Raw genomic sequence first — 16,349 nt, forward strand, 5'->3', positions numbered from 1 at the left:
GGGGAGGGAGGGGCCCAACCCTGACCCCAGCACTCGAGGGGCGGCCCCCCCAGTGCCCAGCACAGGGGCACGCTCCCTGCCCTGCTCCTGCTGGCCACACCACTCCTGATACAAGCCAGGGTGCCGCTGGCCCTCTTGGCCACCTGGGCACCCTGCTGGCTCCTCTCTAGCCCCGTCTTGACCAACCCCCCCAGGGCCTTTTCTGCCGGGCAGCTTTCCAGCCGCTCTGCCCCACGCCTGGAGCGCTGCCTGGGGTTGTGGTGGCCCCAGGGCAGGACCCAGCCCTTGGCCTTGTTGCCCCTCACCCAACTGGGCTGGGCCCATGGATCCAGCCTGGCCAGGTCCCTCTGCAGAGCCCCCCTTCCCCCAGCAGATCCACACTCCCACCCAACGTGGTGTCTGCAAACTTGCTGAGGGTGCACTTGGTAAGCAAGCCTCAAACTCACAAATCAAAACCGTTATGTAGCTTTTTCTCCCAAGACTTTCAGGATTACAGGCTCTCAAGAACCAACGGTGCTGCTGCTTGCTGTAAAGTCTCTATCGAATCAGGGGAAGGACGCGCTCCTCGGGTCTCTGTATCTTAACACCAGTAACGCTCAACAGTTATTGCGTGAATATTTCAGTGCAGCGCTCTGTTGAGAAGGGCTCCGTTAGGCTCCATGGTCTAAGTGAGAGCTGGAAAATTTACCTCAAGGTACAAAGAACAAACATAGTAGATAAAAGAAACACACATATATAACAGATGATGGCAAGAGAAAACTTCCAAATACTCTTCTGAATGAAATGACACCAACATCCAAGACGTTGTCTAAGATGAGGTCTAAGAGAAGGAGCCAAGTTAGCATCTGTTCCCATTCCGAAGAACGGCCATGCGGCACAGGGCAGGGGATCCATATAGGCCGAGGGCTCATCTCTGATAGCAGGAGGTGTTCAGGGAAGGGTATAAACCCAAATACGCTGTTATCAGCCTGTGATCACCCATATGCAATCGCCACCTACAAAAGGCACCTTTGAAAAGGACTTCTTCCGACGAGCGTGAAAGAACACCAGGAGCCAGAGTTAAACTCTTTATTTACTTTGAAACATCGCTTTAGATTTTCAGTTACAAAGTCCAGTCTAGCAAGAGCAAGCTGAAAGTATGTTAACGGTTCTTTATTACACAGCCCTTTCATGACACGCTAGATTGTTTGGTTTTACAAGGCACTGCAAGAACACACTGAGAAAAACAGAAGCCCCGACAGATTTAGAATTGTAGCTCCAAGAGTCCTGATAAGCATGAGATTGGCAACACCTGAGATACCCAGACAGACAACTGCTTTTGTCACCACAATTAACGAACGGAGGACCCGCGAGGCTGAGTGATGCTGTAACATGCAGGATGGAGTCCAAACAAAACACGTAACCTTACAGGAGAGACAGAATAACCTTCACAACCGAGTCAAGAGCGACAACCAAGTAGCAAATACTCTGGGTTTTTTTTTTCCTTCGTCAGGTCCAAGCGGGTGTCAGAAAACCTCGAGAACTCAATTCAGTGCAGTTTCTGAAGAGCATCCTCGGATAAAGGGGACACCGAACAAGGTCAGCAGTTTCTCCCAGTGCCGAAAGCCCAGTCTTCCCACCCACCTGATGTGCAAAGGGCTCATCTGTCCCCATCGCCATCACTCTGCTTTCCAAAAGCGAGCCCAGCACAGGACAAGGCACTCCCTGTTTAATCAAAGTAAACATTTGCGATTTAAGAAGCTGGTGCAATAGAAAACCTGAACGTGTATTTAAGTAGCACAGAGTTTTATTTAAGGGCAGTGTAAAGTTTCATTTCCTATGTTTAATTCCTATCTATGGGGAGGCATTTTCTTCTCTACTTCGTCTTAAAATCGATTGAGCAGAAGCGGATCTCAGGTTTCGATTCATACGATGAAGAATTAACAATATCCTCAGCTTTGGAGGCTTGGCAGAATATCACTTTCATCACGTAAGACACGAATCAGACATGAATACAATTTTTTTTTTTTTTTTTTTTTTTAAGAAAAAGTGCACTTCATACTGCAAACCATTAGGGTTTCTGGTGCAAAAATAACAAATCCATCTACGTCAAGATGTGTATTTATGGTATCAACTAGGGTTTGGGTTTTTTTTTTTTTACCCAAGCCAACAGATACGGTTTGAAAGAAAGCCTTCGCAACTCTGAAATTCCTCTCATTAGAATATTATCGGACAGCGTATTGAAGCAAAGGAGACAACGGGAAGGGAGCTCCTTTGTGAAAGTACGTACAAATTCATTGCCGACAATTTCATTATCTGTGCTGCGGGCTGAAAGCTGAAAATCATAATTAAACACACCCCACCCCCCACCCCCCAAGTGTACTTTCTACACGTAAATATACTGGTTTCCAGTCAGCTTCCAAACGCTACCACTCACTCTTAAAGCAGCTTCGTGTCCGAGCACCAGCCACGCGCTTAGAGCGTTACAAACACATGACGAGTTAAAAAAGATGTGCGAGTCTCAACGAGTTAGACCATGAGATAACGTGGTCAGGCCATAGTCGCTGCTTTAGTCCAGCGCTAGCTCCTGTGTTCACGGGGAATTACCAGTTCAGCTCATTTACACGGTTTTCCCGGTTTTGGTTTTACGAAGCTCTCCCTACCGCAACTCCTTTTACACATTTCATAAGGAAAGCCTGCATGCGAGGTCAACGAATCACGCGCTCGATCAAATGAAGATTATTTAAGAATTAGAAGAAACTTCAGTGGATTATAACTTTTTTAGCCTTTTCATTAACAAAAACACAAACACTGGGAGTCTGTGCTGTCCAGTCTGCAGGCCTGGAAGCTCTTGGGCTTTTATTCCAGGCATGGCACTGCGTGACAGTGGCCCGGAATAATCCCCTTTGCCAGCTGACTGAGGCACTAAAAGGTTAAATATTGCCTGCACAACCGGCAGGACAGTGAGAGACACAGCAGAGTCTGAATGCTACATCTAAGTGTGACTCTCTAGGTAAGTAAACACAAATAGTTTCCTACCCGACTTACCACAGTACGTGTAGTACAAACCCCATGGAGATAAAAATAATTTGATGTGTTAGATCACAGCCCTGGTTTGATGAGTCTGTTTTCCTGCTGCAGGCAGCAGGCAGGACCCGATGCATCAAGCTACGCTTTACAACACGGTGCTGCATGCGAACACCTTCTCAATTTCTACAAGGAGTCAGCCAGGAAGCATTTAATCTCAGATTTACACCAGACACCTCGCCTTTGAATTTCCTTCCTCGTTGGGGTGAAAGCAGAGCAACCGGTCAGTTTTCATGAAGTCTTAAACTTTTGAACACCCTCGGTCATGTCCTTCCTGGAAGGACTCTGGAAGCTCAGCAGTTCTTGGCTGCAGTCTCATGTCACAACCACACTCAACACCTCTAACCATCTTCATGACCTTTTCATCCTTTCCCACTACTACCGCATTTAGGAGGAAGCAATCGGGTTGGGGAATACTCCAGATAAGCGTGAACTGCTCTATATGGTCTTACAGATTTTTGATATCCTTTCCAAAAGCTGCCCCCAAAAGACAAAGAGCTGCTGTACAATGGGTGTTTACCTTCAACCAGACAATAGAATCATAGAATATCTCAAGTTGGAAGGGTCCCATAAGGAGTCTTTAAGGTAAAGAAACTTCCAAGCTCATAGTTTCTTTCTGCTGTGTTTTACAGAGTTGATTACCATGTTTAATTCAAAGGAAGTACCTCCCAAATCAGCGTTGCCAAATTATGAAGGAGTTTACGAGTATCTGGAGTTCCTCAAAATCCTCCGCAGCATTTAATAACTGAAACAATTAAATTGTCATCACCAAACTTCACCAGCACGTTCCTACTCTGAGCTGTTGGCAAGCAGATAAAATGACATCAGACCCAACACAGTGGAACCTCCCTATTTCTCTCTTCCACACAAAACATTCTCACCCCCGTTTCTCGTGAAGTGCATCCCCAGAGACAATTTTGCAGTCACAGGATTCTAAACCTCTACCAGCTTTTAAAATTTGTTAAATTGCAGGCACGGTAATTAACACTAAACCTGAACTTCCTACACTTACTCACTAGCACAACATTTTTTTTGTGGTTGGCAACAGGTCTCCCAGTCAGTGCAAATTAGCAAATTCTATGTATTGGTGATCTGGAAGAGAAAGCAGACAGCACGCGTTACACAAAACATCAGCTTTCTGAAGCTCTGCATCAGTTTGACATCGTATTTCCAAAGAAAATACGCACCTATGGGAAAGGCATAACGAATTCATGAATTTAACAAAAGCCTTTCAAAAAACCCAAAAGTATTTAATTTAGGTCAGATTAAATAGAATTAGTTTAATGCCATTTTTTTAAAGTTTCACTATACAAAATTTCTCTACCACCAAGACACCCTTTTACAAATACAATCTCTGAGGACTAATTCTCAAAAAACCCAAAAAAGATTATAAAATAAATTATGTTTTCTAAGAAACTGATCACATGGAAGCTTCACAAAAACAGATTACGAGGAAACGCACAGCTCGAAGTAATGCCCACAGCAAGGTATTTTCAAAAATGAGGTTTTTAATACTGACACGGAGGAGGTCAACCGCTGCAGTCCTTAGACAAACAGCAGCCACAGAAATTGGCTCGAGATTTTCCCCTTGAAGAGCGGAGAGCACCCAAGGAAGAATATCTACAGGTGTCGAACAGCCCATACCCCACGGGCTGAATAAACTAGCGTGGAAAGTCGTTCTCCCCGTGCATCTGCTGCTGTCTACCATCCCTACAGATGAATTTGGAGCCACTCCTGCTCAGCCACATCCGGGGGGGGATCTCCAAGGCTGCCCGCTCGCATGCTCAAAGGAAGCATAAACATTTGACAGACACAGACAGGTAGGGCACCTCTCACTCGGCGGCATTTATCGGCAGCGACCTGCCTCCGCACCACCCCTGCGGCTCTCCGAGCATGGCATCCATGGGCATCGCTGGTCCAACCAGCCCTTCCTACGGCCACTTCGATTCCATGGGCATTTTTTTGTTATCGCCTCACTAAACTGTTGATCTTCCACTCCCATTTTATTCACAACTACATTACACGTAAATTAAATAGCGTTACTGAAAATTACTTAAATCAATTGCTGAACCTAGCAGAATATGTGAATTACTCCTCTTTTAAAAATTTAGCAGCTAGGATACACTGATGACAAAAAATTCTTACCAGATAAAGGAATAAACCTACAAGATAAGTAGCTCAACTATTTGCAAAAATGTGTCAGATCACGAATATTTAAACAAAATATTAAATATAATAAATTACTAATCAGAAAGTCTGCCTGCCTGCTGACAATCTGACAAGTGCTACTTTGTATTTGAATGCAAAAGAGAACATTTAATTTGAAGGCAAACTCTTTTGATCAGGAAAGCCTGTAGAGGAAATACAGCAGTAATTTCCTCGGTAAACCAGAAGTTTCTCCAAACATCTTCTTACACAGGTCCCCTTAGCAAAGTTACTACGACTGCAGAAGTCTTCGTCCTCCCCCAAGGGTGACAAGGAGAAGTGGCATTTCCTTTGTCACTAGACTTCTACTGGAAAGCAGCAAGTCAATGGCAGCTCTCACTGAGAGATACTATAGCAGAATCATTCATAATTAGAAAAATTAAAATAATGGTATTTTAAAATGGTTCAAAATGTTGGGTTATATATATATATATAAATTTTTGTAAAAGTATTAGAATCAAATCACAGACCTCTTCATTTAAATGGCCCCTCAATGAGACCTACTGGTCATCGATTACAATTTTGTGTCTGTTCCCACTGTACCATCATCTGTCTTTCACTGGAGTCTGGTAATCTGGAAGCAAACCTACACATGCGACTAGCGTCAACCACTTTTAAAGTCCTGCTTAGAACCTGCATGTACACTTCCCCAAATTAATTCCTGGGAAAGTTCACACAAGAAGCAGCACTTTGTACCCTCCCATTGGGAGGGGGACACTAATAAACAGCCCCAAATACTCACTCTAAGCAAAACTCCTAGTTTTCAAATCATTGCCGCTGGTTTACAGACAGTGGGAATAGGCTTAAGGGTTTAGATTTGATTTGGCAGAACGTCTTCGAATCCGCACGTTTGCATATTTATGCCTATAATAAATCAAGGTGGCAATCTAGAATTTAAGTTAAACATTACTCTTCTAACCTTTAACAAGAATGAAAATTTCTAACTAAGGAAGTTATAAATTACTCAACCTTCACCTTAAAAATAACAGCTAGCACCAAGAGTCTAGGATAAAGATCTCCTGCAGAGAAAGTGGCCTTTAGCAAAGCTATTTAACCGCTAATGATTTGTTTTATACACATATGAAACAATGTGTTTTGTACAGGAGGTATATGGTTGGCTTGAATGAGGAAGGTGGCATCGAGAGTGTAATAAAAAAAGACATTTGGAAGTATTTGGCGCAAGTTAGACTCATAATGTGTACAAGGAGGAAAAAAAAAGCTATTTCCTGCTCCAAAACAAAAGGAACCCAAAACGCATCCCTTCTATCTGCAGCTACCAGTTAACCAGGACATTACAGAGGACCCTACGAATATTTGGACAATGCGGGGTGAGAAATAAAATATTTTTCCATTTCAGCAAAGCAATTTCAAAGATTCCTCATCTCCACCAAGTGCTGTTTTCCAACAGACAAACCCACACCATTCCAACTCTTTTCAGTCGTGCTTTTACATTATAAGCTATAATTTGGGCCAAAGAGGGAAAAAACCCCAAACCAAAATGAAAGCAAACCTTTCAACTTAAGAACCAGTCATTAGCAGACCAGGTTATCGATTCCCTGCACCTGAACGCCAAGCCCAGATGAGAATCTTTCCATCTGCACCGTATCAGACTGGTCAGTAGCTGCCACTTGGCCGACAGGTAAGATCTGGATAAAGCACAGCACACACACTTCAGAAATGAGTAGTTGCAGGTGTTTTCAAGAAGAGACTTTGAATCCTTTGTTGCCTAGGCTGAAATGCACACATTTGACAGAAGAAAAAAAAAAAAAGAAGTCAATTTCTAGAAGTGGAATTTTCCTTTTTTGAAGTCTCCAATTCTGGGTCCGTATGTTTCAGACCGTTTTCCCCAGTACTTCCGTAGCAGGGATAATTTTGGAAGTGCAATACTAGGATAACTTCTGCCCACTTTCAGTGTTCATGCTGACAATTGATTTTGTCTTCAGAATGCTCCAAAACATCAAGCATTTCTTCTATGATAGCCTGTAGTGCCCGACCCAGCTGTTCTGCGGTATATGGTCTTCCCAGCGGAGGCACATGAATAAAAGCTGACCTCCCGCGGCTCTGGTGTAAGGAAGCGTAGTAAGTGAAGTCGCAGAGGTACCTGAAACACAAGAATAGAGCTTATTTAGCAACAAGTGACAAATACGGAGGAACTGTATATTCTTATCATTGAGCATTGCAGCAACACCCTGCAATAAAGAGCAGAACGCAAGGCGGGTATTGTGAGTCTGTTTGATTGCTTTAATCAAATCTAGGGCAAAGACCTCTCTTTTTCCCCGGTGACTGGGTGACCACTGAAAAATAGATGGTATTGCCAGCCCCACGAGAAGTGAAAAGTGTACAAATCATACAGGTCTCATGAGTTGAGCACGAAGGAAACATGCATTGCAGTATGAGTCTATTTTCCCCATTGATCCCTGGCATCCCATACCTGCCGGCATCGATAGATGTAGTGACCATGACATCCAGCCCCAGTGCTGAGACTCTCTTGCAAACCGCATCCATGTCAATAACAGAATCGATGAAATCTGGGCCACCTTCTACGCAACACTGAGAGTCTGGGCAGAAATCGCAGTTGTCTAAGCCTTGATAACCGGCGTTATGGCCACACTGCTCCAGAGTTACAGTTGTGGCCATACCCGAAACACCTACGTGAACCAACAACTACAAGAGAAAAGAAACAAGTTAGATCAACCAAAATACAACCGGTGGAGAACCAACGGCCTGCTATTCCCAGTTAAAGACTGAGGGAGTTGTTACAGGAGTCCTTGCATGAATAGCACGGTGACAAGTCATTTTATCAATGAACTCGTGGGGCCAGTACAGAACAATTCTTCTTGTTTCACCCCCTCCTGGCCTAAATTGTAATTTACTCAGGGTAAAAATGAACGTTGGTGCGTTCACAGCCGAGCCCACCGCTGCGACAGCCCAGGTGGCACAGACAAACCGCAAGCTGTCTAGACAGCCCTTTGCAGTGGCCTCTTCACACCGACTGCTCCCATTAATTGGAGTGCTCTATTCTGAGCTATAAAATTCTACAAACTCACGTGTTCTCACGACAACAGAGGAAAAGATCTAGTGAGGGACTACCAGTCTGAACATACATTAAAAATGAGACTTTACATTACACTCATTGAATTAAGCATGACAGATTTCAACCATATGCCCTGTCTTTTCTCCTCCTCCCTTTACTCACTTGTGGATTGTGCTTTTTCCATAATGCAGGAATGAGCCTTTGCACCGCCTGGTATTCCACTGGGACTTCGTAGATGTGCAGATCCACGTCATCTCCCAGTCCTAGCTTCTTCAGCTCCTAAGAAGATAAGGAAATCAACAAAACCAAGATGGTGAGACACAAGCTCAGCAGAGGATATACTTCTGCAAGGTTTAAAGGCAGAGCGGGTCTGCTGTGAGGGACATCAGCTTACATTACAGGCTATATAACCTTGTGAACAGCACTGTAAAAAAAAAAAAAAAAAAACACACAAAACCAAACACCGTAATGGGGAACAACAAAGGCATCTCTCCACCTGCATTAACAGTCTTCACCCACAGGACCGTTTGTTTTGCTCTGATGTGTGTATAACAAAGAAATCAACATTTAACTGACAATAGTTATCAGCAACACCCACACTCCAAAGAAAGGTTGGCTGCGTTATTTATAGAGGTATACAGTTATATTCACTTCTTGAAAGAACTAGGTATGATGTAGAGAAAGTAGAATTGGGAAGATTATATTCATCATCTGATTTGTCCCCTCTCAGGACTGCTGGTCTGGAGAGCAAATTCACATTTCTTTCCAGGTCCAGAGCTGTCCGAGTTAGGTGACAGCACTACCAGGCTGGGATTCTGGGTCTGTGAGTCTCCGCAAATCCTAACAAACGCTCCCCGTATAAGGAACTGAAGCAACACTGGCACACACCCTCCTCAACATACTCATCTTACTTTTATTTTGGCAGAATCTGGAATACAACATGGCCTGTTTCCAAAATGTAAAACAGGTTTCCATCGCTAGCCTTACCTATACCTAACATGTTGTACTGAATTTTGCAACATGAGCTGTTACCATTGTAGTGATTCAACTAATGCAGTAAATTATTTCTCCCTCTAGAACGCTAACTAAAGCCATGCCTTGAAAACATCCCAAATATCCAGGCAATAAACTTAGCCAATTTCCTTTAAACCTTTTAAAACACAAAGTGTCTATTAAATACCTTGCAAAGACTTCTTTAAAACCAGGGGGAAGAGGAAAGTTCTTTTTATTTTTCTTTTCCCCCAGTATACCTGACTGGAAAGCACACTGTTTCATCCCAACACTGTGAGCTCCCTCTACCCACAGCCCATGGTCCTGGACACTTCTCCCTTGCTCTTCTTTGGTCTCTGTTTCAACACACTCCAGTCTCACCAGTAAGGCTTCAGTTCGAGGCTCATTTGGTACTTCAGACTGTTCCAGTCTAGCCCAGAACAGGACTTCCTCAGAAGTGAAACCTTTCAGAGCCATCAAACTGCCAAGAACTCAAGGAAAGGATACACCCACACAGCCCGAAGCCTCTGGAAAAAAAACGTTCATGAACGAAATCATCAGCTGAGCTCAAACCTAGGAGCCTTGTGCAAGCCTACACCAGCAGGCACTTTTCCAGTGACCAAAGTGACTTCCGCTATCGTGTTTAACGTTGGCATGTTTAATGAGTGCCAACAGCATCTAACTCTGATCAAGGTTCCATCTGATGAAGATGACGTTTATTGGCACTCTGAAACACTTTACAGCTGCTTCTCACGGCTGGTAAGTGACTGTACGAGCCATAAAGCTAACAGCCTTAGTCAAAGTCCCATTCCTCGCTCTCCTCTAGAAAGAAGCTGCAAGCGTGTCCTTCTCCCTGAAGACAAGGAAACGTGTACTCTTGCGTCTCTATCACCAGGCCTGTGTTTCAGCTAGAAGAACCAACTCTAGCTTTTCACAAGTTAATACACAGCAGAAGCTTGTTGTCTGGTGCTGCTCTTCTCCTCCGAGATACATGTCAGTTGAAAAATGCAAGCTTCCTCATGCCAAAGGCTTGAAATGATTACTTGTGCTAACATCAAAGGGGCTGCATGCACAGCAAGAAAATAACCTGCACCTCTCACATCCATAAGCCGCTGCTCATGGATCTGAGGTAGAAACAGCAATGTAAGAAGCCATTGAACTACCAAAGGACATTCCAAAGTATTCTTGAATTGATTAAGTTATCTCTATTTCAGATTTGGATTCAGTGATCAGAGCCAAGAGCTGCTCTTTCACGCAATTCTTAGGCTTTACTTTCCTGCACGCAGAGATTATACTTGCGAACTTCAGGATCAGGAGTGAAGTTTAGCTATTTTCAATGAAGCTTACTCAATTTCAAATCTGGTGTTTCCCTCGGTTTAAAATTGTTTCCCTCGGTTTAAAATTCTTTCAAATTAAAGAGAGCTGAAAGGAGAGGACGAGTTGAGGTTTTTGGACTCCCCTATAACAATCCTACCTCCCCTATATAACTGGGAACAGAACCTTGGCATCCTTTTTTTCTGTAGTTATCAGCATGGGTCGTTTCTTTACTGAGAAAAAGAAATAAAACCTTGCACACTTGTAGGGACAGACCACTGAGAGTGTAACAAGATTTAAGATAACTAAAACACGCAGCAAAGGCAAGAGTAAGACTTTCACGGACCAGCAGATATGAGCAACAACAATGATAAATCACTCGCTCTGGCTCTGAGGGCAAGTCTGATATTAAAGGCTTGCTGTATTGATTAGTGTCTGGCACACACAGACATTCATTACCAGAGATGGATGCTAAGTGATGTTTCATCACATCTTCTTTACACAAATCTGCCTTCAAAACGTTAGCTGGTTTATGTGGTGTGTTAATAAAGTAAGTAGTTTACAAATGAGAGTATTCAAATACAAGTCAGTCTCTTTAGGAAGATCTCCAGAGCATTAATTGGGAGGAATTCATCATCACTTCTTCTCTGAAGAGCGTGAAACAGCCCCTAAAGATGAATTTGATCGCGGAAAGTTTTACCGGCTGTGTGGAACGAGCATCTACAGCGAGCAAAAAACCTCGGCCCGTAGGAGCCGCACCGTCTCAGTGACAGCTACCTTCTCCAGAAGCAGGCACATTAAACCTTAGCTTTACAAATTCACAACTTTCTTTTAACCAAACCCCGCATTCACGCGCTTCCATTCAATAATAAAGATGTACGCTGGCCCCCAGACAACTTATTACCCGCAGCCTTGTATACCTGACAAATATAGAAAAACGAACATGTCTGACCGATTCCCTGACCCCTCAACAATGGTCGTCTTTGTGAGCCTTTAATATCCTTATCAGGTCTGTCTAGACACCCTGACAGCAATTGTCCTTCGTAATGTCAAAACGCACTCTGACCTCTCTCCTCCTCCTCAGCCAGAAGCACTTCAGGGGGATGAAGGCAGGAGCCCATTAGCTTCACAGTCCACAGGGCACACCTGTGTCTACACCTAAGTCACAGCGGGAAGGATGGAAAATGCACTAGACAGAAAGCCTGTTTCGGTAACTTCTTCTTGAAAGGAAGGTCCCTCCCAAGCAAAAATTGCAGCTGACAAAACTCCTCAAATGCAATATTAAAACGAGGAAAACACAGAACAGCAAATCCACATTAACACAAAACATTTTTGCTGTAGACCTTAAAGAAGAAAGTGGAAAGAAGTTATTCTTCACTCTGAATTTATAGGAAATCTCTCCCCCATGCGTAAAATTCTCCAAACGTTTCATCTTCGCATTATTAGATCGCTGCCACCGCTACTTAAGGCACCCACATGTAAAAATCGTTTAGCTTTCAAAACCAAACAGCTATACTAGAAACACTGCAGTCAGGGGGAAAAGGCACACCGTATCAGTGTTCTGGGTAAGAAGCCAAATAAAACCAAAAAGAGGACTGGAGAGAAAAGCAGAGAATTTTATCCTCGGGATGCAGGATAATAAAAGATGTAATAAACCAGAACTAGCTTAGCCCTAAAGCTAGGAAGGATTTAAAAAGATTGTTTAATTGATTTTTCTTCTATTAAAATGCAGATCACACCGTCTGGGATTCAGAAACTCAGACACGCCTTTGTGTCCACTCAGCTCCATGAAGTCCCCTGTCTGAAACTTGCACAATGCCCAACTCGCATGTGCTCAAAGACATGCTGTTCCTTTTTGTCTGGGCCTCTCAGGGCTGAGAAGGGTAAGGAAAGGCAAATCCTCCCCGCTGCCTGAAAGTTTATGTTTTTAGTTAGAAGCTAGCGCGAGCTGTTAAACAGGACTTGGAGGAAGATGGGCTCCAATGCGGCAGATTGCATGCCACCAACTCTAGTTTTATACTCTCAAAACACCCCCAAGCCCATAAAATGAATTTAAAATGCACGTGATTACTTCATCCATCAGCCACACAGCTGAGTGGCCATCGGTGCCTCGAGCTGCCGGGCTGAAGGAATGACACGCCATTTCTCTTTATAGGAATTATACATTAGGTTTGTTTTTGTAAGCAACATCAGAACACCCACCACTCTTCCTGTCCCAGAAGCACAATACCCTTTTGTCTGTCTCCTCTACAATAAAAGTAGCTTGTTTACAATAACTGACATTACACAAGTAAGGACAACCCAAATCAATTAGCCTCACCACTAAATTTCAGTAACATGCAAGGTTTTCTTCCACATACACAGCTTGCATTTTCCCCCAAACTTAAGCTGAGCAAACCCTAACTCAAACACATTCATTTCCAAAAGGCTCTTGGAGGCAAAGGTTCCATCTTCCCATACCAGCCAACACATTAGACAGCTGGACATTAGTTGACTGTAATTGATTAGAGTTTGTGATTTAATTTAAAAGCATTCTAAAGAAGATATTAATCTCAGAGCTCTGAAGGGAAGAGAAATGTGTTGGGGAGAAAAACAGATTTAATTCCCCGGGCAACTGTACTAAAAGGTACCCTTGAATTCCCAGTAGCTTTGTCATAAACCACATCCTGAAGCGACAAATCAGGAAGAAGCGGGATGATGTGGCAGCACCGTCCCTAGCTGATGTTTTTACAGCAAGCAACCTTAACTCCTTAGTTTAGCTGGCCATCTAGCAGGAGTTTGATTTCTTCTTCTTGCCTCATTTGTGAACATATCAGTGTTACAGAGGCGAATGTGCTCATGCAGATATGCAGCTACAAGTGGCACAAACTTGATTTGTTCAAGCGCGTCCGATCTGCTCGAGCAGCGATGCTCCAACAAGCACCCCTGTCTCCAGCAAGGTCCAGCTCTGTTCAGTCAAGCACCACTTGCTGCTGCATGCTCGACTCCACAAGACTACCAGGTGGAAGTCTCATTACAGATGAGACATGGCTTAAAGGTTACCCAAGTTGCCCGGATTCAAGCTAGAGCTGGGAGAAAAACATAAAAATTCTTCTTCTGGGTTTGTTTGTTTATTTATTTTGAATTCTCTATGGCAGAGGAAGATTCCAGGCCCCATTTAACATCTTTCAAGCCAAGGGAGTTAGCTTATGAATTCCTTACTTGCCTTAGCTACATTAACTCGATCTCATTAAATTCTGCTAGCTAAGGGATTGTTTTCCAAGAAGTGAATAAAACATTATCCAGCTGACCATCTGGATATCTGGAGCGAGCTGGGCTCAGTCAATAAACTGCGAAGACAAGTTATAAAAGAGCTGCAAACTAAAATTTGTACGGATATCTTATCAGCACGGCTTAGCATTACCTGAACTGCAATCCAACTGGCGTTAACAGAGTGCTCTCCAAATGGACCAAACCCTGGAAGAGAAGTAAAAATCCACAGTGATGAAGTCATCGTTACAGGTTTGACTAAACTTAAAGTTGCAAAGCAGTCTGCACCTTCCTGGTTTATATATCCTGGAAGAAAACCCCCTTCTTCTAATGCCCAATCCTTATTTACTTTACATCCAAGTACTAAATAAGAGACCTTCACAGAAGTATTTGAACTATACACCTTTTACTGTGAAGGAAAACAATAGCTTGCCTCAAAAAGAAACTCTTTTTTTTTTTTCCCCAGCAGACACTGGGGAAGCGTATTTTTTCCTTCCTGACCAGGTCAGAAAAGCTTGTTATTAACAGATAAGTTGACCGATGTCACGGAATGAGAATCATTATTGGATTTTCTATTCCTGATTGTTTTAGCCCACAGCAGATACTTCCACGAATGTGGACAAGCCTGCCTCGAATATTTTTTCTCTGCTCAGGTCTTCACCGAGATCTCTGTTCGGATTAGTTACGCCTTAGGAGGAAATAAAATGCTGCTGATGACCCACCTACACCAAGCAGCAAAGGTTATGATAGCACTATCAAAAATACTTAGTCACCACATTTAAATTTCCTAATGAATAACTTAAGAGTTAACTAGTAATCCATAACATCTTTTCCTGAGCAAGCACACAAAGGTTAGGCAATTTATCTGGGTGCAACGTCAATATGCTTTAATTTAAAATGTCAGAGTTACCTTATGAGCCTAATGCAATTAGGAGACATAAATTTTGTCTAACTCGTGAAAGGATTTGAGAGGGACTACAAATATTATATGACACGTTAATGGAAACATTCTATTTGCTATCAACAGTAAGTCTGAGGTTATACGGCACACGGCGACGTAAGGAATTGGCACAGCGTGGGCTCATCCACGCTGATGGATCTCTTACAATCTAACCAACGTCGATATCTCCCCAAAATAAATCTTCCGAAGGTTTCCACAAAATCAAAACGCGTGTTTTCCTGCAAGCAAACCTCCAATGTTACTAATCACCAATCTACGGCTGCCGCATGGGTAAACCCATCAAATAATCGAATGCCTTTTCAGTTGCTCCTGCAAGTCAGGGATGTCCTACACAGCTCTCTGGAAACAAACAACCGTGACCTGCTAGGTTTTACTCCTAAAGAAACTGAAATAGCCTTACAAAAGAAATTAAATAAATCTATTTCCTTTTAACAATTCAGCCACTGGAAGGCTGAAATTCTACAGGTGCCCACGCAGGTAACAGAGCCCTCTTACTCTGAAGCCAAACGCAAACTGGCACAAACGCAATTGTGGGGTATCGCTCCTCTGACTCATCCCCTACACAGATCCCTTGTGTTATCTCTTTCGCAGAAGATAAGCAACTTTATTGGCAGCAAACTCCACCAAGCATGCCCATGAGTTCCTCCACATCCACAATAGGGCCCTCCAAGGCTCATTAGCAGTAAACCAGCTGCAGAGAACTTTATGGGATTATCTCCTTAAAGAGTTCTAAAAAAGAAACTGCACACAAATAATACTTATCCTCAGCTAGCACACGCTCATAACTGAATGGGAACACAACGCCATTGCTAATTTTAAAAAGGAATTTAGCGTGACATCGATGACAGATTATCAATATGGGTAGACCTGACAAGATAACCACTGCATTTTAGAAACAGACTTCCCTGAAAACAGGCTGGGGGAAAAGAGAGAGGAAAAGTATTGCAAGCGGCAGAATATTTACTGACGCAAGTTTTCTGTTTAGTCACCGCCAAACGTGGCCGCTCAGCAATGGATACGGCTCTGGAAAAGCCAGAATTTGCCACCTGCTTCTTCGCTCTCCGCAACTGTTCCCTGCAAAGACACTTGCCTCCAATTAAAACCGCTCCAGCGCATCGACAACAACGAACCCCTCGCCCCCGCGCTCGCTATTCAAACGGCCTCAACTTCAGCTGCCGGGGGGAGACCTGAATAGTTTCACTGAGTTCCCCATTTGTCACAGAACTGCCTTCCCCACAAATCAAGCCAGTCGTCCTTTGTACCGCGGGGAAAGGAGCCTGACAAGCTCTTGCCTGCGACACCGGGGCCTTTCATTCCCTCACTTATTCTTCCCCGAGGCACTTCTGCCGGGCTGCATGGGTTATTTTGATAACAGCTTCAACACCTTGATTGCTCGGGATGGGGCGGTCGGTGAGCAAATGTTGTGTCCCCCACCCCTCCGCCATGCCCTGACTGCTTTTCCTGCTCCTTGGGAGATTCAGTCCCCTTCTTTCCCCAGCCAGCAAACCCTTGGGGCGGATCAGGGATGGG

The 16,349-nt window shown here is 43.7% G+C and overlaps 1 protein-coding gene and 1 long non-coding RNA gene across 2 annotated transcripts; both read right to left on the bottom strand.

Moving 5' to 3' along the window:
- Window positions 1-1,472: 1,472 nt before the first annotated feature.
- PGPEP1 (pyroglutamyl-peptidase I) lies at window positions 1,473-8,547 on the bottom strand. The gene is made up of 4 exons (XM_035889029.1): window positions 8,468-8,547; window positions 7,703-7,935; window positions 6,834-7,372; window positions 1,473-4,158 (listed from the first exon to the last, which is right to left on the bottom strand). The coding sequence occupies exons 2-3, from the start codon at window positions 7,906-7,908 to the stop codon at window positions 7,180-7,182; spliced, it is 399 nt and encodes a 132-aa protein (XP_035744922.1). The 5' UTR covers window positions 7,909-7,935; window positions 8,468-8,547; the 3' UTR covers window positions 1,473-4,158; window positions 6,834-7,179.
- On the bottom strand, window positions 8,548-16,284 carry LOC118451715. Its single transcript, XR_004841265.1, has 3 exons — window positions 15,788-16,284; window positions 14,013-14,065; window positions 8,548-8,584 (listed from the first exon to the last, which is right to left on the bottom strand). It is a non-coding gene; the product is annotated as an uncharacterized LOC118451715 (long non-coding RNA).
- Between the last annotated feature and the right edge of the window lie 65 nt (window positions 16,285-16,349).

This window comes from Egretta garzetta, unplaced genomic scaffold (genome assembly GCF_000687185.1).
Source record: "Egretta garzetta isolate BGI_Z169 unplaced genomic scaffold, ASM68718v1 scaffold392, whole genome shotgun sequence".
NCBI classification, from domain to species: domain Eukaryota; kingdom Metazoa; phylum Chordata; class Aves; order Pelecaniformes; family Ardeidae; genus Egretta; species Egretta garzetta.